Here is a 23,242-nt window from a genome sequence, read left to right on the forward strand (position 1 = left end):
CCCAGGTGTGCTGTCCCTCCTGTGTCTCAGCTCTGCTGTACCGACACACGCTGGTTCCCAGCACCTGCAAGGAGTTAAAGAGCACTGAATTGTTCCCTGGAGCTGGGCGCTCATCGTGCAGTACAGCCGGCACAAAAGCTGGATTCCTTTCACATGAGAGCATGGGTACATCTGCTTGCAATCATCTTCCTGCAGGCAGCGGCCCGATCAAGGAGAGATGTGATTCTCCACACTCGGTCCAAGGGGTGCTGGGCAGACAGCCAGGGGGCTGGGGTTTGGGAGAGGCAGGATAAACGCGCCTGTCGCGCCCGGCATCCCCACCAGTCCCGCGCTCCCAGCCTCGGTCGCTGCTTGCCCTGCTGGCAGGAGGGGAGGCGTGCTGAAATAAAGAGAAACTTGTTCTGTGGCAGGAAAGGTCACTTCTTCTGGCCGGGCATTCCCATCCTGGGAAGGAGACAGGAAGCGTATTACATTAAAGGTAAATTGATAAAATACTTGTCTGCTAGAGGAAGGGGAGGAGTGTCAAGAACATGTCAGTGTTCTCTAGAAAAAATTATTGTGAAGTCTTACTCCTTCTCTGACAACAACTGTGGAGGGTCATAAAAAAGTGGTTTAGGTTTCAGTGATCTGTAGCTTCATGCAGGGCATTTTCCTTGCTGGAAGGACGCCCTTTGTCTGTCTGTGAATGCCTGTGTGTGTACACACTGGGGTGTGAATGCATGCTCTGCAGCAGAGGAAATGACTGGAAGTATCAGAAGTGAGTGGACATAGAGGGGATACTGGCACAGTCTCTGGGAAATCTATTGTTATTACTTTCTTTGTTGCAGCTGACCAATGAGAAAACAACTAAAAAATCACTTCTTTGATGATGAAGTGTGCAGTTTGTAACACAGATGTCTTATGGTTTGTGTACTTCTGTAGATTAGACACATTCCATGTTAAAATTTGTTTTTCGTGCTGCTACACAAGAGGAGTGAAGAGGTAATTTATAGGTACAATTAAGAATGCCATGTTTGGGGAATAAAGGGAAAGTATTTGTAACAGAAGCAAGCTTGACAATTGAGTGGCTCAGCTTCACTGTGATTCCTGAAAACAAGCTGAAGGCAGCAACCACAGCGTACTTTTAACCTTCACATCTGATCATCAGTTAATGTGTTTGTAAAGGCTCGGGTGCCCCACCTCCCCAGGCTGTATTTTACCAGCTCCTACTCCAGATAGCCTGAAGATCTGAGCCAGGTTTGCAGAAGACATTACAAACTCAGTGATGCAGTTGTAGCTGCAGTGCTCCAAGGGCACATGAGTCCCAACCCAGCCACAGCATCCCTACAGCTGGACTGATTAAAATGATCAGAAGTGACAGTTCACCACAATCCTGCAGGAAAATGCAGTGCTGCAGGCTGGGCAAGAGGATCTGGGGCACAGCAGCTTGCTCTGTGTATGCTGTTTGGAGGTATGTGGTTAAATCAGGCATGGGCTGCTCCCAAACTCTTTGAACTGAACTCTTGCTAAGGTCTTGGTTTCAGCTAAGCTGTATTCTTGGCCTCAAAAAAGTGTCTAATAAAGAAGACGGTTCTCTTTGTATTTTAAAGAATCTGTCTTGTTTAGGAAAGTTTTGGTCAGGTGGAAGAACACCATCCCTTAACAAGTGCAGAGAACAGTGATGGACAGATAATGTTTAAAAAAATTGGCATGCAGAGGTTTTGCATATTTTACCATTGCAGTTTATTCACATGCATTCCTGTACACACGTAGAGTTTTAAGGTGACTGTAGAATGACCTGTGCTAGAGCATGAAAATTCAAAGGGAAACGTCTGTCATTAAAAAACAACAGGAAAAATCATTTATTTAGCACAGGCTTAAATACAGAAATGTTTGCGTGCTGGGTTTGGCTTGATTTACTATAGGGAAGACTTAATGATGTACAGAAGGGTTGTCTGTAAGAAACTGTGTGGGGTCTGCTGTTTGCTGGGGCTTCTCACATGAATGTTCATTTGGGTGTTGCAACACACACTCTGTAATAAATCCACCACAGCATTTTTTAAAGGCCTCATACTCAATGTACTTTTTTTATGGTTTCATTCCCTGTGAATACTAATGCAGATATTTAGAGATGAAAAGCTTTCCAATGACAGACAGATGGGATGCCTTTAAGGCTGTGTCAGTGGCCTCTGAAAATATTGATTGCCAAGTATGGTTACTGAGAAAAGATGCTGAAAACCTTTGGAACTGAACAGTTAACAGAGCGTGCATCCAACCTGGATTTTCAGTTCTAGGAAGGAAAAGCCCATGTGTCAGCCCTTCCCTGTGGCAGCCATTGACTCTGAGGGCTGGGTCTCAGTGTGGCTATGGGAAAATGCACATCTGTGTTCCTCTGCTTTGTGAGGGCTGTGCTTGCAGAGAGTGTTCTTACCACTCACCACACAGATTTCATCCTCAGCAAGAGGAGGAGTTTTCATTCTGGGTAGGAGGCACAAGCATAAGTCTTTAACTTTGGGGAGTAAATGGAATTTGTCAAGGCCTTGTAGAGTCACTCTTGTCTGTTGGTCTTTCTAATGTTACACCACTGCCCTTTGCCTCCTCTGCCTCTTACTTGCAACCTCTCTGCTCCTTGTAGTGCTGTCATCAGCCACCAACCTTTTCCAGGTATTGCCTGAAGCCACTGCAGAGCAATTGATGGGAAAACAATATTGGTTAGGTTGGAGGAAAGTTGGCTTCATCTGGCATTTTGTATAAATTTGGACAAATCCATTTTATAGGTGACCTGTAAATGTACAAACTCTACACTACCACCTGTCTTCTTCCTTCTCCATCCATCTGAAAAGGCTAGATGACATCACTCTAACTGCATGCATAATTCAGGTCCTCTGACATCCCTGTATAGTCATGTTTCAGGATCAAGAAGAGTACCTGTGACAGAGACTGTCTTTTGGCAAGGAGAAAAGAAAAAAACCTCTCCTTGATTAAGAAAGATCCACATAGTCCAAGACAATTCTTTAGAAGTTGTTCCAGTATTGTTAACAGCCATCTGATGTTTCCTCTTAGAAGTTAGACTCTGAGCCCATTACACATCCAATTAGGTTGAAAGTGCTTCAGGAGGGAGCCTGCTCCACTACTCACACATGCATTCTCCAGGCACAGAATTCAAATATCAGTAAGCAAAGTGCATATATTTCATAAGTGTAGTTGCTCTAGTCATAAATTCAACCTCAGATCATTTGGGACAATTTGTTCCTAAATCTGCCTGTATAGTCAGGGAAGGGAATAGGAGGATACATTTTCCATCGTATTTGCTATTCAGAAAATGTGCTTAGATCTTTGATTAATATTCCTACTTTGTATTGCTTATTTGTTTATTTACATGTAAGAGTTCAGTCTTCTGTAATGAGAGCTTATTTTTAAATAAAAATATAGGATGTTTAAGTGGAGACTGGAGATGAATAGGAGAGAGACAGCTCGGATGAAATAATTAGAGTTGGAATTTGTTCATAATGAAACCAAAATGAAGGTATTCTGTCAGCCTTTGTTTTAATCTGCTCCTTTTTTAGCCTTGCTTGGAGCTGCCTGTGTGCTCCCAGGGAAATCAATCTATGCCTTGGGCAGTGGGATCTCTCCATGGCTAGGGAAACTGATTGATTGTTTCGTATATTGAGACTGTAAGTTTGATGGGAATTCTATAGGAATAGTGACAGCAGTGGAGACTTGAGGGTTTTGGCTTCTTTACTAAAATACACCTTACACCATATGTTCTTTCTTATCAGATGAAAAGTCCTCTCTCCACTGTGTATTTCTTTCTGTTGTGTATTTCTCATCTCTTTTGTGCATTCCTCTCCTTACTATTCAACCATCTCAGTATGGATTGTTTTAAGTACAAAATAAAATTAGTAAGTCAAGTAAGATTAGTATTATGCAAAAGCTTTTCCGTGGACATATTTAGTGGCTTTGTAATGATTCAGTGATTTGGTTGTATGTGGTGCTTTTTTTTTTTTTTTTTTTTTTTTTTTTAATGTAAAACAATTTCTCATGACATGGCCAACTCAAAACCCATGACTAAAATTTCATATGAAATTTTACCATGGGTAAAAGGTTGGCTTTACTAAACCCAAGGACAACTATTATATTTAAATGAGGAGAACCAGGACTTTTTTTATCCAGGTGCCTAAACTTTGCACAGCAGCAAGCTAGGCTCAGCCTCTGAAAGATGTGCTCCCATGATGGGTATGGTGTTCTTCAAAGTATGACTGATCTATCATTTTCTCTTAATTGAAAAGGACTAAGCAGCAGAAAGCTTCCTATCTGCTCCTATCTCCTCCCTGCTGTCCAGGGAAGCATTGGAGTCTCATCCCTGGAGGTTTCTAAAAGATGCATGGATCTGGCACATAGAGACATGGTTTAGTGGTGGACTTGACAGTGCAAGGTTTGTTGTTGGACTCCGTGGCTTTAAGGTCTTTCCCTACTAAGTGTTTCTATGATATGGTGATCTTACCATCTCTGGTTAACAAGTGATTATCAACTACTGAAATTCACAAAGAACTTCTTCACAGAAAGGGTAACAACATTGGAATGGACTCCCCGTGGAGATGGTGGAGTCACCATCCCTGGAAGTGTTCAAGAAACAACTGGACGTGACACTGCGTGCCATGGTTTAGTTGATCAGGTGGTGATTGGTCAATGGCTGGACTTGCTGATTTGGATGTCTTTTCCAACCTAAATGATTCTGTGTGACTATCAATATCAAAGGTATATTGCTGTCCCTGAATCTACATTAATCAACATAAAAATTAAAAGTTTAAATTACCATCTTCATGAAGATGTTTCTATTCCAGTTGTAACTTGAGTAAAAATAAACAATCTAACATCACTGTGTAGCCTCTCCCAGTCTATCATAGTCGTTGCTACACTTATGCCATTTCTGTAAGGTACAAGAAATCCCCAAAGGTTTGTCTGTGTTTACTCACTGTGTGTTTAAACCCTAACCTGGACTCACATGTGAGAGAAAGAGATTGGTGTCATCAGGGCACCAGGGCATTACCCAGATCTGGTCCTCCCCAATTCCAAGTACCATCCAGCCCATTTCCAGATACTTGCAGTCCATTTTAACAAATAATTACTAGGTGAAAGTATCTTTTCATTGTAGCCGTTAGGTGGTAACATTACCTAATAACAAGGCAGTCACTGTCCTTCACTCAGGAACAGTGCTTCAGATCTGCCATGCAGGATGTGAAAACGTGTTAAACCATGACAACATACTTTAAAGCAAAAATCCCTGTGGTTCTCTTTAAAATAAAGAAGGAGTCAGACACAAAGATTTATAATGGCAGATCTTGGAAGAGAAGGAGGTGAAAGAATTTTGTGTTGGTTTTGGTAGGTGATTGAATTGTTCATTCCAACTTGAAGAATTATGTCTTCAGAATTCCTCTCTCTGAAACTGATTAATTTCCAGATTAAAGCTGGTATCTGGTCTGACCCAGAAACTGAATAATCTGACCCAAACCATGGCTGTTTGCCTACGAGGGTATTTTTGATGGAAGGAAAAGAACGTGCTGGACATCGATGGCAGCATCTTAGTTCTTCTGTGCCATCCTCTGTGGCAGGAGTCCCAGGGCAAAAGAGCAATTATGCCACAACCTTGAGGAGTGAGCAGGGACTCCAGAGGCCTGTCTGTATTAAAAACTACAGGCACATTCTTCTGCTTGGTTGATGGAATGCCAGCATGGGTTCAGGAGCTGTGCAGTCCTACTAGCATGAGGAGAGCTACTGAGCTGGGTCAGGCCCCATGTTGTGATTCAGGATCAGAGACCAGCCTTCCTTTCTGTTGCCCTCCAAACACAGGCCCAAGAGAGCAAAGAGGTGGGGATGAAATGCCCACCTTTCCAGCAGAGCCACATTTCTGTACAACAGTGTTTTGTGTTACCCAGGCATAGAGTGGGATTTAATCTTTCTGAGATAAATGGGATTCCATAGGGCTCTCGTGATTAAAAATGCATGTGTGCATGAATACTTGCAGGGTGGGTACCTAAATGATCACAACAGGCAAAAATCCTCCCCTCAAATTTCCATAGCCCACAGCCACCCACCCTTTGAAGTTGCTGGCATCCAGGGACAGCTGGGTGCAGTGGGGCTTCAGGGGGAAGATTAAAGATGTCACTATCTCTTACACAGCGGCAGGGCAGAGAGAGTACAGAGAGTGCATTCCCCTGGAAACAAACTGAACTGTAAATCAGAGGGGTAATCCAACATCAGATGAGCAGAGGCACGGGCTTGTTCTCAGTGAGACTGGGAAGCACAGATATAAAGCAGAGCCAGCAAGAGCGGCCACAGAGCAGATCAAGAGAGGTGTAAGGTCATATGTGATAAAGTCAGGAAGACAAGTGAGGTTTCTGCTCTAATAACCTGAGAATCATGGTCCAAGCTGCCATGCACTGCATGTTACTAAGGCTCCCAAGGGCTCCTGTTTGACCCGAGGAGAGAGCAGCCCCTGCCCTCTGCTGCGGGTGACTCTGCCATATTTTGTATTTTGACTGTTTGGGCAGACGTTTTGCATCCCGTGGGCCTGCCTTGGGCAGGCTGACAGTGCTGCTGAAAACTGCAGCCCATGTGATTCCTACCTGCCTGAGAGGGCAGGCAGGGGAAAGCAGGTTGTTTTGTTTATGCTGAGAATGCCTGGTATGCTCCAGGCAATGTTCCAGCTCCTCTGCTTTGAAACGTTTGCTTCACACTGAGCCAAGGGTGGCAGCAGCTCTTGGGATGTTCCCCTTTCCCTTCCCCATGAAAATGCACCCACTTTCTCCCATTTCAAATAAAACCTCCACATTTTGACAGCCCGTGCTCAGTAGGCTCGTGCTGTGTCCCTGCAGGTCTCTGAGGCTCCTGGCTGTGCAGGGTGCAGTGGAGATGCACAGGGCTTGTCCTACTGCCCCGGCTCTCCAGCATTCCTGCAGGCTCCTGGCACTGTGGGCACCGAGGCACAGGAAGGCAAGCCTTGGGTAGGCCTATTCCAGATTCACCTGCCACTCTCTCAGGCTCTTTGCTCCTCAGAAGGCAAACCTGTTCTGCTAGTAAACTTCCCTGCACAGGCTGAAACCCACTCTGGAACATGCCCACATTTAACCCATGTCATCACTAAGGGGTCCTGCAGGGACCAGCCTGAGGCACTGCCAAAGCCTCAGATGCAAGGCAGGGGAAGGAAGAAATAAGGTGGGTTGGGATTTGTGTGGAGTCAGATTGTCTCTATTTCTGCAGCCACCTGCTCTGGGGACTGTGCTTACCAAGCAGCAAGCTTCACCAAACCCGCTTGCTTGGGAGGCCTGAGGAGGGAAACAATGCTGTCATGATGAGGATTTGGTTGAGGGCCCAGGAAGACATGGCAACCAGAACGGAGCTGCTGGCATTACTGTTGGACACTCCTCAGGGAAGGGCTGGATCCCTGGGAACAGTGCTCACTGGTGACACAATGCAGCACAAAGTCAGACAGCTTTTTTATTATATGAATAACACACCCTGAGAAAGCCTGAAGTTTTGGGGAAAGAACAGAAATGTGTACAAACCATTAGGACAGCAATAACCTGTAGGAAAAGGGATGCTAAAACCAAATTGTTAAATTTAAGGTTTTTGAGACTGCATTTCCTAATCTTTGAGTGGTGCAATTTGTTGAGTGGGTCTGGGGGTTTTTTTTGTGCGTTCAGGGGTCCTTTATGAGAGTGTGTGTGCATTCTGGATATGAATAATAAAATAAGGCAATGAACATAAGCAAAAAATAGCTCAGAAATAAGAGTTCAAAAAAGTATTCTGAGGCATAAAAAATAAGTATCCCAAATTACAGCAGTAAAGGAAAGAATAATTTGAATGAAATCAGGCCATGCCAGAAGGACAGATATTAATGTACTACAGCCCCTCTCCATCTCCCTTCCTGTTAAATCTGACATGCAGACTTGCTATATGCTTCCAGGTTTATCCTAAAAGTGTGCTGGAGGCAGTGGAAGAGAAAAATGAGAAGGATTTCTTAGAGAGAATGTTTTTATCCCTCTGTGGAATGGAGGCAGCCATGATCTGATAATGTTGCTGAACTAATCTCCTTCTCACCGTGCTTATTACCAGAGCAGTAAGGTAAATTCTGCAGTGAGGGCAGCAAAGTACTGTCAGTCAGTGAAGGGAGGAGGATGGACAGACCAACAGACACCATTTCTTATCTGGCAGACTCAGACAGAAGCTGAGAAAAATATCAGCACTGGGCAAGCAGGAGAAAAAAATCCCAACAACTTTATTTTAAGCTATTTTCTATGGAAAATATGAGCTCCAATATTTATTACTAAAATGAACTAAAGAAATAGTGTAACCAGTTGAGATGCAGTGGCTGAAATGTGTCCCAAACCAGGTGCTAAGGACAATGAGACTCACAGCTGACAACAAATCAACTCTTCCTAAAGAAAAGTTGTTTGCCCTGAGACTTGGGGATGGTCCTGTCACTGTCAGGACCTCTCTGGGGCAGTGGAAAATAGTATGAAACTCAAAATATTTTAGAAAGAACTGACTGATTATTTAAATATTCTTCCTTCTGTTTGGAAGGAAAACACGACTCCTGCAGTTTTCTTGGAACAGGCTGCAGAAAAAGATTTGGAGTGCCAAGTGCCTCTACCCTAAGGCAAGCAACCTGGACAATATGGCTGGGAGATTTATAAAAGCCTTATTAGCAGAAAGTAATAATTTTCTGGGAGTTAGGAACACTGTTCAGTGCTGCCATGTTCTTGATCAAATGTTCTTAATCATTTTAGTAGATTGTTAAAATCTATACGGTGCTTATTTGCAAAAGACAAAGTGGCATCTCCTGCACTCCCTGGCCAACTTCCATCTTATCTATTTGCCTATTAACTTATGCTACTTTGAGCCTCGTTATTTTATCCTAAGTCTCATCATATTTGGTGGGGGGTTTTCTTGGAAATCCAACTTTGGGAATCTTGTGATTATATAAGCATTTAATCCACACTGTGTTTAAGAACTTTACTGTGTTGAAACAATTAAAATCACAAATCTTAATAAAGAAAGATGGAAAGAAATCAAAATCAGTCTTTTTAGTGTATTTTTTCTTGTGCTTGGAATTACTGAATATCCTTGAATAGCAATTACTGATTTTATTTCTTACACTTCAATGAACAAACCACAGTTCTCTCAACAGCTACTGTGATGAGAGGCAAAAGCAGAGGAGTCTCTGCTATTCAGAGATCTCTTTGTACAAAATTTTAGGTAAAATGTAGAATATTAATATTAATAATAATAGTAAAACACTTAAAAATTCAGGACGCTTTGAGCCAGAAACTCCCCGCCTCCCCATTTAGTTCATATCAGTTAAAGAGCCACACATGCCTACACCATTTCAGGCAGCTTAAGTTTAAACTGCTGGGCTTGAAACCAATACACATAAACTCAGAGATCACAGAGATGAAATAGGGTTGCCTGAGTAGTCACCAAACCTGCTGCAAGTTGAAGAGCTACTTTAAAATCTAGGGCCTTCTTTGCTTACTCTGAAAAACATACACTTAGTCCTGCAGGCTCCCAAGACAAAGCTGGCCAGGAGCAGACTCGGCTACCAGAATTTCTTCAGTGAGCTAGCTCCTTGGCTTGCTCCTGCCTGTATATTCTTGAAGTCATATTCAGAGTGGTTTCTATTGGATTGCTCCCAAATTTTTGCCTCAGGCGTGCAAGACTGAAGTCCTCAGTCTAACCCCATGCTGAGAAAGTAATGAACCCACCAGCTCCATCCTGCTATCCTGCTGCAGGCATCCCTCCAATTCACAGTCTTTGTTATGCTGAGAGGCTTGATGGAGTTTACACCATGCAGGAAAGGGGCCCTGCTCACTGCTCCTCTTTCCAGAGCTCTCTGGGGAACAGTCCTGCTGACAGCATTAATTAACATCTTTCAATAAAGTTTCGGCGTCAGACCGTCACCAGTGGTGATGAAAGACATTTAACCAAATTACATCATTGGTGCAGACTTGCTTACCTAATGCCCTTGAGGATGCTGCCCAACCACACCAGCAGAGAGCTTCCAGCACTGGTGCCAATGGCAAATCAAGCCCTAAACCAAGCTTTAAACGCCTCCGAACACAGAATCACAGAGAATCACACAGAATCACTAGGTTGGAAGAGGCCTTCAGGATCATCAAGCCCAACCCCTGCCCTAACTCCTCAAGGAAGCCATGGCATCGAGTGCCACATTCAGTCTTTTTTTAAACACATCCAAGGATGGTGACTCCACCACCTCTCTGGGCAGACCATTCCAGTACTTTATCACTCTTTCTGTAAAAAACTTTTTCCTAATATCCAACCTATATTTCCCTTGATGCAGCTGGAGACCGGGTCCTCTCATTCTGTCAGTTGCTGCTTGGAGAAAGAGACCAACCCCCACCTGACTACAGACACCCTTCAGGGAGTTGTAGAAGGTGATAAGGTCACCTCTGAGTCTCCTTTTCTCCAGGCTAAACAACCCAGGCTCCCTCAGCTGTTCCTCACAGGGTTTGTGCTCCCAGCCCCTCTCCAGCCCCGTTGCCTCCTCTGGATGTGCTCAAGCATCTCAATGCCCTTCCTAAACTGAGGGGCCAGAACTGGACACAGCACTCGAGGTGTGGCCTCACCAGTGCCCAGGACAGGGGAAGAATGACCTCCCTGCTCCTGCTGGCCACACCATTCCTGATCCAGGCCAGGATGCCCTTGGGTTCCTTGGCCACCAGGGCACATTGCTGGCTCATATTCAGCTGCTGTCACCAGTACCTCCAGGTCCCTTTCTGCCTGGGCACACCATCCCCAGTGTATAATGTTGCAGGGGGGAGTTGTGACCAAAGCGCAGGACTCAGCACTTGGACTTACTAAACTTCATCTTATTGGACTCTGCCCATCCATCCAGCTCTTCCAGGTCTCTCTGCAGAGCCCTCCCACCTTCCAACAGATCTACACATGCTCCCAGCTTAGTGTCATCTGCAAATTTACCAATGAAAGACTCACCCCCCTCATCCATCAGTGAAGATATTGAATAAAACAGGCCCCAGAACAGACCCCTGAGGGACACCACTGGTGTCTGGCTGCCAGCTGGATGTAATACCGTTCACCACCCCTCTCTGGGCCCGGCCATGCAGCCAGTTCTTAACCCAGCACAGAGAGCTCCTGTCCAAGCCATGGGCTGCCAGCTTTTCCAGGAGTGTGCTATGGGAGACAGGGTCAAAGGCCTTGCTGAAGTCCAAATAGACAACATTCACAGCCTTTCCTGCATCCACCAGGAGGGTCACCTGCTCATCAAAGGAGACCAGGCTGGTCAAACACAACCTACCCCTCCTAAACCCACGCTGGCTGGGTCTGATACCCTGCTTATCTTGTAAGTGCTGCATAATGACACTCAATTTAAACTGTTCCATTACCTTACCGGGTACTGAGGTCACACTAACTGGCCTATAATTACCAGGATCCTCCTTCCCATCCTTTTTGTGAATGGCTGTCACATTGGCCACCTTCTAGTCACCGGGAACCTCACCAGTGAGCCAGGACTCATCGTTGGTAAACGATGGAGAGCAGCTTTGCAGCTCATCTGCCAGCTCCCTCATCACCCTGGGATGGATCCCCTCTGGGCCCATAGATCTATGGACATTCAAGTGGCTCAGCAGTTCTCTGACTGCCTCCTCCTGGATAACAGGGGGACCATTCTGCTCCCTGACACCATCTGTCAGCCCAGGAGGACAGGTGTGCTGAGGACAAGCCACCTTCCCACTGAAGACTGAGGCAAAGAAGGCGTTAAGCACCTCCACCTTCTCCTCATCTGCAATTACTAAGTTGCCTCCCACATTCAGTAGAGAACAAAGGTTGGTCTTACACTTCCTTTTGCTGTTAATATATTTGTAAAAACATTTTTTATTATCCTTCACAAAAGTTGCCAAAATAAGTTCTAACTGAGTTTTGCCCTCTCTAATTTTTTGCCTGCATGCCCTAGTAACCCCCTTAAATATTTCCTGATCCATCCTCTTTTTATTCTTAAGTTCCTTCAAAACCTCATTGCCCATCCATGCTGGACATTTGCCTCGTCACTCATCTTTCAGCACACAGGGACAGTCTGTTCCTGTGCCCTCAAGATCCCTGTTTTGAGAGTCTTTCCTGGAGTCCTTTGTTTCTAAGGGCTGCTTCCCAAAGAACTCTCTGAATAAGTCTCCTAAATAGGCCAAAGTCTGCCCTCTGAAAGGCCAGTGTAAAAGTCTTATTGATGTTCCTCCTGATTTCACAAAATATTGATAGCTCTATAATTTCATGATCATTGTGCCCCAAGTGGCCTCCAACCACCACATCTCCCACCAGCCCATCTCTAATTGCAAACAGCAGGTCTAGCAGACTCTCTCCCCCTCACTCACCAGCTGTGACAAAATGTTGTCCTCCAGACACCCTAAGAACCTCCTGGACTGCCTCTTTTCTGCTGTATTAAGTTCCCTGCACATGTCTGGCAGGTTAAAGTCACCTATAAGAACAAGAGCTGATGATCCGGGTGATGATGAAGAAAGGGAGGTTTTAAAGAAAGCAGTGTCATGGCTGATGGAGAGATCCCAGGGAAATGCTGCAGTATTCCAGCTGTACACACAGCAACTGTGTTTTTTCATGGTAAATAACAGAAAGGAGTACTGCAGACATGTCAGTAAGCTTGGATATTTACTCAAGGATAAATACTTGGAATAACAATACAGTAGTTGCAAGCTCAGCAGAAAAATGTGTCTTACTACAATACTAGGGCAACATTGCCTTAACTCCTTAAAGCAACCTGAAAAGAAATAGAGATTGCTACTGGGAAAACATCAGTCACCTTTGACCACTGCCTTTGAAAAGAAGTGCTGTTATGCTTTTTTTACTTTATGTCAAAAACTTCTGTCCCCTGAACTGAGAAAGTGACTTCTTGAAGACACAACACTCAGTTTAAACCTGAGTGTTATAGTCTTCTGTCAATCATTTTTTCATCACTAGAGCAATGAATTTCTATGATAACCTTGTACTTGAGTCAATCCCTTCTCTGAGTTTCACAAGATTGCATTTTATCCCACCAGTTTCTTGAGTCATCATGATGTATCTGGTATCCAGAAGAGGTTCTGAGTTTTGTATTTCCTTGGCTTAGAGGCACAAAGCACCTGAAGTTCTGCAGGGCCCCAACTCCCACACAAGGCTTGTTACAAACCAATCAGCTGAACAAAACACCCTTTGCCATTACCAGTATAGCAGTAAACCATGAATATTCATGAGCTATTGCCCTGGTTTTATAAATTAACTCCATCGCAGATTTTCCATGTAGTCTTGCATATGTGCTCTTCTCTTCTGTCCTTTCTAGCTGTATTCTGCAAATAACTATCCCCAAAGCTCTGGTGGTTTTAGCAAACAGGCTGTCAGTGTTGACCTGATGAAAGAGTGCATTGATTCAGGAGAAGGGCGTTTGCTCCAACACACGGTGTTGTGTGCTGACACGTGAAGCACGGGGCTACAGGGAAAAACCACTCGGACACAGTGACAGAAAAGATGAGCAAGTTCTGGTTCACATTTGTGTGGGAGTTGAGCAGGGACCCCAGACTCCTGTGGAAGTGCTTCCATCACAGCATCAGGAAGGTGCTGCTCCCTCCTGCTCTCTCTCTGTGGGAAGATGTGGATCCTGCAGAGAGCAAGAGGCACTTTGGGTGGAGCTCTTGATCGACTTTGACACTGTCACTTGGGCTGGGATAACAGAACCATAGAATGGTTTGGGTTGGAAGAAACATCAAAGATGATCTCATTCCAGCCCCTCCCCACCATAAGCAGGGACACCTTCCCAAACACCAGGTTGTTCAGACAGCCCCATCCAACCTGGCCTTGATCACTTCCAGGGATGGGACATCCAGAACTTCTTGGGACAAGCACTTCCAGGGTCTCATCACTCTCACAGTAAAGAATTTCTTCCTAATATCTAAACTAAACCTCTTTCACTCTGAAGCCCTTATCCCTTGTCCTATCACTTCATGTCCTTGTAACAAGTTCTTACAAAAAGGATGAGCAGAGGTGCCTGAGCTTTAGCTCAGGGGTGCTGGGGGATGAAGGGCAGCAGGGGAAATCTTTGAGTGCAGATTTGAGTGACTTTTTCAGAAGAGGAAAGACGTGTGGGGCAAACAGGAGCAATTTCCTGAAGCAGCATTCAGGCTGGGACACTGCTGAGGGACCAGCCCATTCTGGTGATTCTTCTGCATTTTACAGTGAGTGGTGAAGCCAGCCATGGGGCCTGGTCCCACCCCCACGATCTGCTGTGCCTCTGTGGGTTCCACACCTCATCACAGGGAGTTGCCACAGCACTGCACAGCTCCCCCACCAAGCACTCGTGGCTGTGTAGATGTATACACGTACATGTTCAATGTCCATATTTATATACAATTGCAATATATAGAGTGTGCACTCTGTGTGTGTATGTGTGTATTCATCTGCAACTGATCTGGAACCGATCCTTCCATCACGGAGCCAAGGCCCCAGCACTTGCCAGATTTCTCACAAGAAGTTTACAGAGGAAGCCCTGCTCTCCCTTGCTCTCTGCTGGCACAGCTTCAGCAGGAGGTGAGATGCTCATTATGGTCTCCTGAGTGCTGCGAGGGAAGAGAGAGGTTTGTGTCTGTTGGGTAAGGAATTCATTAGGAATTCATCTCGGGTGTTTCTGGCATCTGCAGGGGAAGGTACTGATAGAGGATTAATTCACCAAGGGAAGGTTTTAGTCTGAATTAGGAAAAAGAAAGAGTAAGTTTAGGCACCATTAGAGTTATGAAACTGCTGAGCAAGGGCTCTTAGTTCGTGAGTTTAGCTTTTGGTCCCTGAGTTCTTACAATAAACTAATACTGTATATTTATATATATATATAAAATTCCAAATTATTTTTTAAAGCTAAAGTGCATTTTGATTTTCTGTGGGTTGGGGCAGTGGGTGGAAGGGAGGCAGAGAAAACCCTGAACTAAGTCACCTTTGGTTGATTCTGTTTAGTTTTTCCATCAGGACAATCTCTCCATTTCCATGTACTGTTACAAGGATCTGGCAAACTGGGTTTATATCGAGAGCAATGTGAAATGACACGCTACAGACTTTTTTTTTTAAACTCCCGTGTCAGAAAAGCCTGCATGAGCCGCTGACAGGTCTTCCCCGGTCTCCCTGGGTTGGTTACGTGTCACTGCAAAGAGCAGTGCTCCTGGCAGGTGGCCGAGCCAGGCAGGGTGCCTGGTCCTGCCGCGCTCGGAGCCGGGGTGCAGCCCCGGGGATCCCCGGGTGCCGAGCGCTGCCCTCGCCCCCCGCCCGTCCCGTCCCCGCCCCTCCCCGCCGGCGGGACCGGCCCTTCCCTCCGCTCCCGCTGCTCCGGCCCTCCCTCCACCTCCGTCCTCTCCGTCTCGTCCCGCACAGGTGGGACTGCTCTCCTCGCCCCTGCCGCCATGCCGCCGCCGTGTCTCCGCGGGGCCCTGCCCGGGGCCTCCCTCCTCCTCCTCTTCCTCCTCCTGCCGCTGCTCTGCGCGGCCCCCGGTGAGTGAGCGGGATGCGGGATGCGGGACACGGGCAAGCACAGCCCGGCCCGGGGAGCGGGAAACACCTTCCCCAGGCACCCCGAGTTGGGGAGAGCCTTCGGACGCTCTGAGCCCTGCGCTAGTTGGGCATCTTTTTAAAAAGGTGCTTGTTTGCCAGTGAGTGAAGCACTTCGGAACAGCCGAGCCGAGCGCTCCAGGTCTCCCGCTGCGCTGCCGGTGTGGGGATCAGCAGGATGACTGCTTCGATGTGCTTTGGGGCGGGATGCCAGGCACAACCTTGGAGCAGTCTGATTGTTAGCACAGCCCTCACCCAGTGACCAGGTGCTTTCAGCATTATCATGCTGCTCTGGGTGCTGGTACTGGCACCAGCTGCAGTTTTCTGATGAGAAATGTGATCATTTACTTGGTGAAGAAGGCCAGTATAGGGTTCCCTTGCCAAGAGAGCTGGGGAGAGGATGCTGGAGTGTCAGAAGCTTCTTTGCAGTGTATATTGCACTCAAGTGTGGAAAGGAGAGCAAAGAGAGCAAATTTCTCCTGGGAGAAATTGGTCTGCTTTGCCTGTTGAACTGGAGCTGTGACAAAAATACTTCTGGCAGTTTTTGAGGAATAGTCTTTTGTTGCTGCTGTTGTTGATGTTTTAGTTTTTATTTCCTTCCCAGTAAATGTATGTGTTTTATTTTTATTTCTCTAGATGTTTCAAGGGGAAATAAGCTTAAACTGATGCTTCAGAAACGAGAAGGTAAGTGAAGGGCCAGTGAAGGGCCAGTGTAGGGCCAGTGAAGGGCCAGCAAAGCGCGTTCCTCAGTTCTCCTGGGAGCCGCTGTCAGCGGGAGCTGCCGATGAGCCGTCCCTGTCCCTCCAGCTGCAGGAGCAGGGGGCTGTGAGCACAGGGCCACACCAGGAGCTCCTGCTCGGGCACAGCCTCTGCCTACGTGCCTGTTCGGGGTGCTGGGGTGTTGGGCTGAGGGCTCTGCTTGCCGCAGCTCCTCTGAAATCCGAGGTTCCTAGCCTCAGGCAGCATGCCTGCCTTTTGCTCTGCACAGAGCACAGCACCAACTTTTTCCAAGGTATGCAGGGCAGACGTGGCGTTTATCTGGCTTATCTGGGGAAGGCACAAACTTTTCCAAGAAATTATAATGCACAGAAATACTGCTGGCTCAGGCACAGGGAAGAATATATGCAAACCTGGCTTGCCTATGATGCCTTGACTTGTTCTTTTTGTCTTCTTGGCCCCACATATGCTTCCTTTTTGGAGGACTGCTCTCTTATGGGAGCGATGATGGCCAAAGGCCCAGCAGCCAGAAGCATGGAATGGCTCACTGGTTGAGGGAAGGTGGTGGAAACGATGCCAACTGGGAACAAGCTGCACCACAGCAGATGAAACATCCCAGAAGTTTTGGCCAGCTCTCCTCATCCTGCTCTATGGCTGAAACAAAAAAATTTATACCTTCCCCAGAGGGGACTCCCACTTTCTGCCAGGCTTTCTAATTTTGTGATGGGTTTTTTTTCTGGCATCTCTCCACACATCTTACCAGAACTAAAATATATATCCCACCCACCTTAGTTTTCCTTGTGTGTGGGTTCCTACGTCACCATTCTGCAGTGCTTGTGTGAAGATAGGAGAGACCTTCCTGCACCACAGCAGTGGCCACTTGTTTGTTCAGGTCCCCTGGGGACAGGGGATGCATGGGGAGGACTATCAGGGCATGCAGATAAAATGGCTTAGATAGGAAGGACTGCAAAATTGATGATGGAGAGAATATGAAGTCTCTTTAATTTCAGCCTTGCTCCCCTTTTCTGGTTGTTTTCTAAAAGTGAGCAGGCCAAAGGCACAGTTGTGCTTCCATTGCTGGCAGTGTGCCCTGTGTGAGGGCTCATTCATGGGACATTTGCCCAGCTGTCCCTCTTCCCAGTAACAACACCCAGTTCATGGTCATGGTGAGTTATCAGTTTCCACCTCATCATTGCAGGACAGCCTACTGTTTCCCACTTAGTGCAACAACTCATCTATCACTTTTATCTTCAGAATCTCCTTCTCTATGCAGTCCTTTGCCTTCCTCTGTGAGTCTGCCCAGCTCCTACTTCAGTGGTTTTCACCACTTCATCTCCACTTGACTTCCCTGTCTACCCCAGTCTCTTCACTCACACCCTCCAAAAATCCCATGCACACCCATGCTCCTGATTTCTTCCTCACTGAAATGAACCATCTGAAGGCAGGACTTCTACTCTTACACACTTCTTTCACTGCCAGATCAGTACCATGTGTTATCATTTCTGTATGTGGCCAGAGGCTGACCAATCACAGAATCATAGAACTGTTAGATTAGAAAAGATCTCTGTGTTTAAGTCCAACCATTTACCCAGCCGAGCCACGTTCACCACTAAACCTTGTCCCCAAGTGCCAAATGTATGTATTTTTCCAACACTTCCAGAGATGGCGATTCCCACCATTTCCCTAGGCAGCTTGTTCCAAAGCTTGACCACTCTTTAGGTGAAAGAATTTTTCCTAACATCCAATTTAAGCCTTCTGTGGCACAACTTGAGGCCATTTCTTCTCATCCTGAGTAGCCCTCTCATCCATGTCTTTGGGAAGTGCATCGATTCCTCTAACAGCCACAGCAAGCTGCTGTTAGGCATGGAGCAAGCTAGATGGCACATCTGGGTCTGGCAGGTTGAGGATATTTCCATGCATCCCTCACGTAGGTTGCTATGAAAACCTGACGGGCTTTTATTTTCAGGCATACAGGGTGTTCAGTAGCACTCAGCTAAATGCTACTTTTTTACACATTAGATTTGAAAATCTATCTTTTTAAGTGTTTCTCCCTCCTCTCTAATGTTAGCAGTGTTTCTCCAGCTTCCTCAGTCTTTTTAACTTCACCTCTCTTCTTCAAGCCAATTTCTGCAACTGTAGCACTTAGGGCCAGTCTCCTGTTCTCTCCTGAAAGCACAAACACACAGTTTATATGCTCCTTGAGTTTGGGTGTTTTCGTTTAAATTCCTTAGTTAGCTGCTGTACTTGAGCTCAGAAATGCTTTTCAAGGATCCAGGAGAATGAGGGTAGCAGAAAAATCCTATTACATCAGTGATTCCTGGGTTTATTACTGTTACTCTGCTACAGGCATTGCACTGGCAAGCACAAAGGCAATGGCATGATGTGAGAATCATTTTCTTACTTGCTGCAAGCAGTACGCTTCAGGCTGGCCAAAAATTTCCTGGCATGCCTTTTGTGGGGGGGTTTAATTTCAGCCCCTGCTGCTGCGAGGCCTGAGGTGTCAGTGAAAGAAACAGCAGCCAAGGAGTTCCTGAGCAGCCTGAGACGCCAGAGGCGCCAGCTGTGGGACAGGAGCCAGCCCGACGTGCAGCAGTGGTACCAGCAGTTCCTGTACCTGGGCTTCGACGAGCAGGTGAGTGTGAGATGTGGAGAGGGCTGATGAAAAAGAGGGAGAATACACAGGGGTAGAACAAGGGGGATTTGGTTTAAATGGAAAGAAAAAAAAAAAAAAAAAAAGAGATTTAGATTAGATACTAGGAAGAAATTCTTTACTGTGAGGGTGGTGAGGCACTGAACAAGTTGCCCAGAGAAGTGGTTGATGCCCCATTCCTCTAAGTGCTGAAGGCCAGCTTTGATGGGGCTTCGAGCAACCTGGTTGAGTAGAAGGTGTCCCTGCCCAGATTTCTTCTTTAAAGTGGCAAATGTCACACAGAAATATAACTTCTGTTACATGTTAGAGATCCTTGCATTATTTTATTAGTAGAAAAAATTACATTAAGATCTTGTATAGAGTTCCTGCCTGCTATCAAACTTAAGCTTAATAAATTGTAACTGGACATATGAACAAAGTTTGCTTTGTGGAATAGGTGGCCAGACTCAAAGCAGTCGCTCATATTTCAGAAAGGTAATTTGTCAGCCTCAGCCTGATCAGCTTTTAAACATGCTGAGAAATCCACACCCAGCTGGCTGTGATTGGCACTCCTCAGTGAAATGGCACTGGCATTATGCACCCAGTGTACACTTGTGCCTCCACAGCGTGGGCAGCTCCTGACCACCATGAACACTGGCAGCTGTGCCTCCACTCTGCATGCAAAAGGAAAACCACTGGATGATATTCAGTCAACCTCCCTTCAAATGAGAAGGACACATTTTCTAAAAACACTTTATTTGTAAAAACTCTGGAGTGGAATCAAACTCTTCACAAAGCTCTACTAAATAGATGCTGGAATAGGGCAAAAAAAGTGTGTTTGGTCACAGTCCCACATGTAGAATCATTTCTGCTGTTAATAAGAGGTAAAAATAGTTATAGGTCTTGAATTCTTGGCTTCTGTCAGCTGCATGAATATGTTTAATGAGATTGCATTGGCACAGGCAGGAAAGCTTCATGCTATGTGGATTGCTTGGAAGATGAATGCCCTCATTTTCAAAGCTGCAACAATTAGAAAAATAATCCTTTGCTTGAGCTGAAATAACGAAGGGTTCTTTTTTCTAAATTCTTCTGGATATCATGTGGATAAAAATCATTTCTCAACAGCATGGCTACATCTCCCTTTACTAATAGGAATAGGAAAAGTGATTTTATACATCAGAAACTGAAGACTGGGGGAAAATACCAAAAGAAACAAGGACAAACCATGCAGATAAAGTAAATTCTCCTCTGAGTTCCTGTATGCATTTCAAAAACTGAAATGAGGCCTGTTGTGGGATACAATGAATCCACTTAGGTTTTCTTGAGTATTAAGACGAGTCTTAACAATGAAATAACTGTTTGTTCCAGCAAAGGACTTGGTCCATACTTATCCATTGTGTATTTGCAAAGCCTTTTTTTTTTTTTTTTTCCCAAATCTCAGCCAAAAATATTTCCAAAGAGTCATTCAGATGGAAAGGCCTTGGCTTGGCAAGTATTTGATATCCTTGAACACTATTTTTCATCTGCTGTTGTGAGCAGAACTGAAGTGCTTATTGCATTTCCATAGCTGGAAGGCTGCATTGTACCTTTGTTTTTACCCGTGCAAGGTGGGAGTGAGAGATCACAGACAGAAAGCAAAAGCCTGTTGCACCCCAGTCAGGGACAGTGCAACTAAAGGCACATGGCAAGGGAGGACTAAACCTTTAGATTCTTAACTGTAAAATATTGACATAATTTTACAGTCCACCATTGTCAAGGTAATCGAAATACTAAAGGTGCTTAGTGCACATTTCAGATGAAGGTGCTGCCAGTTTAAGCACTTTGCAGTGGGCAGGACAATTCCTGCACACAGGATCTTGATAATCCCATAGAGAAGGTGGGTACAAGTCACAAACCCCCTTAGATCTAAAGATTTAATTTATAACAAGGCTCTTGCACCACTTGTTTCATCTCATCGCTGCAGTTTCAGGCTGGAAAGCAAACGCTGTCTTTTTTTTCTGGCAGAAATTTGAAGACGACATCTCCTACTGGACAAACCTGGGGCGTGCTCGTAACGAGTACTACGGGGGATACTACCAGCACCACTACGATGAGGATTCTCCCATTGGCCCGCGAAACCCACACACCTTCAGGCACGGAGCAGGCGTCAACTACGACGATTACTAATGCCATTTATCCCGCTGCAGCCGGTGCCTGCAGGGCTGCACTGGGCGAGGCTGAGCCCCCCTCGGTCAGAACAACCCCGCTTCTTCTTCTATTCATGTCAAACAGCAAGAGTAAAGGAACTGCCAGACTTTGGTGAAAGCAACACGACTTTTTAAAACTATCATTACTTAATAGTACACTATATATATAAAGTGTTATAGAAATAAAGCTTTTTTGATAATCAGGTTGCTATTATTTTGTAGACTTCATAACAGCAAGTTTAATTCCAACTGTATTACTACAGATTCCCTTTTACAGGGCCTTTTCATTTGCTATCCTACAATCAATTGCAAAATTACATTATATCATTTACTTTGGCATATAGAATACATAATATAAGCCAGTACGTTTAAGATGTGCCTGCCCATTCACATTTCTATTAACAAATAAATCCAATTATTCTTGGGAGAAAAGGAAAAAAAAAAGGTTTCCTGTCAATTGAAGTGCTGCCTTGTTGCCTCCTCTGCTGTTTCCATACCTACAGTGTGCAGCCCTCCAAGCCTGACATGGCAGTTCTGTAGCTCCTGCTGGGTCAAGGACACAGATATTCACAAAAGCTTAATTCAGTGCAGACGAGCTCGCCTACCTACAAAGCCTGTGAAAGGATCCTCCAGGGAATGGGCTCAAGGCAGGAACTTGTCTTTAGCAGTAATTGCTGAGGCACAGAGCATCCAACCTGAGCAGCCCCAATCCCTCCCAGGCATGATAACCCCAAGGTTATCTTTGCTGAATACTCCCCTTTGTGTCCATTCTACTTAGCATCAAGCTTTCAGCCTAGCTCAAAATAGGGAATAAAACAACAAAGTAAGCTATTTAAAATTAAGTTAGTGTCAGACAGCATCCAACACAATTCCCTGACATCATAATTTCCTGTTGCAGAATTCCCTCTACCCCAATTCAGACTGAAACACGCACATTAGGCTGAACATCAAAATATATCAGAGATCAGGCATCTGTGAGTGAAACACAGTGGATTAAAGGGGAATTGGTGGTGGCATCATGTATGTTAGGAGTCCTGAAACACAACCAATTTTTGTATCACAGCAACATCAGCCTGGGAGAGAGATTTCAGGAGGAGCTGGGCAGAGGAAAGCACTGCCGGTACTTGACAAATGTAGAGGACTGGGGCAGGTGAGGAAGGCTGGCTGCTCCACGACTTCTGGAACTGAAGAATCAGGATAAAGAGAGACTAATGTGTTCTACCAACTGCAGCAGTCAGAGAAGACAGCATGGATGCTTTAGCTGTCTCTCATCTAAAGCTTACAAGAGATTTCCAAAGCATGGATCATGGCAACACCATACTTTACACTTCACTTCTCTCTTAACTCTGAGTGTATTTCTGAATCTTCTGTTTAAGGCCCTTGATGTGTGATGGACTGTTGTCTAAGAGATGCAGTCCAGCACTATGCAGCGCCCTGCAGGAACACTTCCCAGGAGACAGCTCTTTGCTGAATGAACACGTTGGTCCCTTCTCTGCACACACAGATCCACACTGGCCTAATATGCTCCAAACCCTCAGCCTTCCCTAGGTTTAATCTCAGCAGAATTCTTGCCAGTTTAACTGGTTTAAACTGGTGCATTTGCTTGGTAGAAGAGTGTTTATTCCAAATATGGAATAATCACATTCTGAGTCAAGCACAGACTCTTTTGCACAGTTGGAAAACACCTATTCCTAGAAGAATACTTCCATTCTCTGTATTATCCAAAAAAGTGCACTGAATTTGGCAACATTTAAACCATTACCATTGATGGTAATTTCCATCATTTCCCAGAATTTACAACTGGGAATTCAGACCAGCTGAATAAGGAAGAATAAAAGAAGTGCTCTACATAAAGACCATACCTCCCCAGGCCTTTGTAAACTCTGCCCATTCCTGCAGGCTGACTCAGTCTAGCAGCCTTCTGTGCCTTGCAGGCTCACAACCAAATCTATGGTCTCTGTCTTTTGAATTCTCCAAGAGGAAAAAACAATCTTTTCAATAATATTGTGTTGCAGGGTTAAGGAGTGGGACAGAGCTGACTTTCTATACATATGATAACATGTTTGAGATTTGTGACTAAACCAGTGTAGGCAGAACACAAATGTTTTTGCTTTGGGTGAGCAGTGCC

The 23,242-nt window shown here is 45.4% G+C and overlaps 1 protein-coding gene across 2 annotated transcripts; it reads left to right on the top strand.

The window, feature by feature from the left end:
* The first annotated feature begins 336 nt into the window (after nucleotides 1-336).
* Nucleotides 337-21,317, top strand: ECRG4 (ECRG4 augurin precursor). Of its 2 annotated transcripts, XM_063392668.1 has the most exons (5): nucleotides 337-478; nucleotides 15,409-15,525; nucleotides 16,219-16,266; nucleotides 18,774-18,931; nucleotides 20,933-21,317. In XM_063392668.1, the coding sequence occupies exons 2-5, from the start codon at nucleotides 15,438-15,440 to the stop codon at nucleotides 21,092-21,094; spliced, it is 456 nt and encodes a 151-aa protein (XP_063248738.1). In that variant the 5' UTR covers nucleotides 337-478; nucleotides 15,409-15,437; the 3' UTR covers nucleotides 21,095-21,317. The 2 variants fall into 2 exon arrangements, with proteins under 2 accessions (XP_063248738.1, XP_063248739.1); XM_063392669.1 differs by lacking the exon at nucleotides 337-478 and having other exon boundaries at nucleotides 15,329-15,525.
* Nucleotides 21,318-23,242: the final 1,925 nt, after the last annotated feature.

This window comes from Prinia subflava, chromosome 3 (assembly GCF_021018805.1).
Source record: "Prinia subflava isolate CZ2003 ecotype Zambia chromosome 3, Cam_Psub_1.2, whole genome shotgun sequence".
NCBI lineage: Eukaryota > Metazoa > Chordata > Aves > Passeriformes > Cisticolidae > Prinia > Prinia subflava.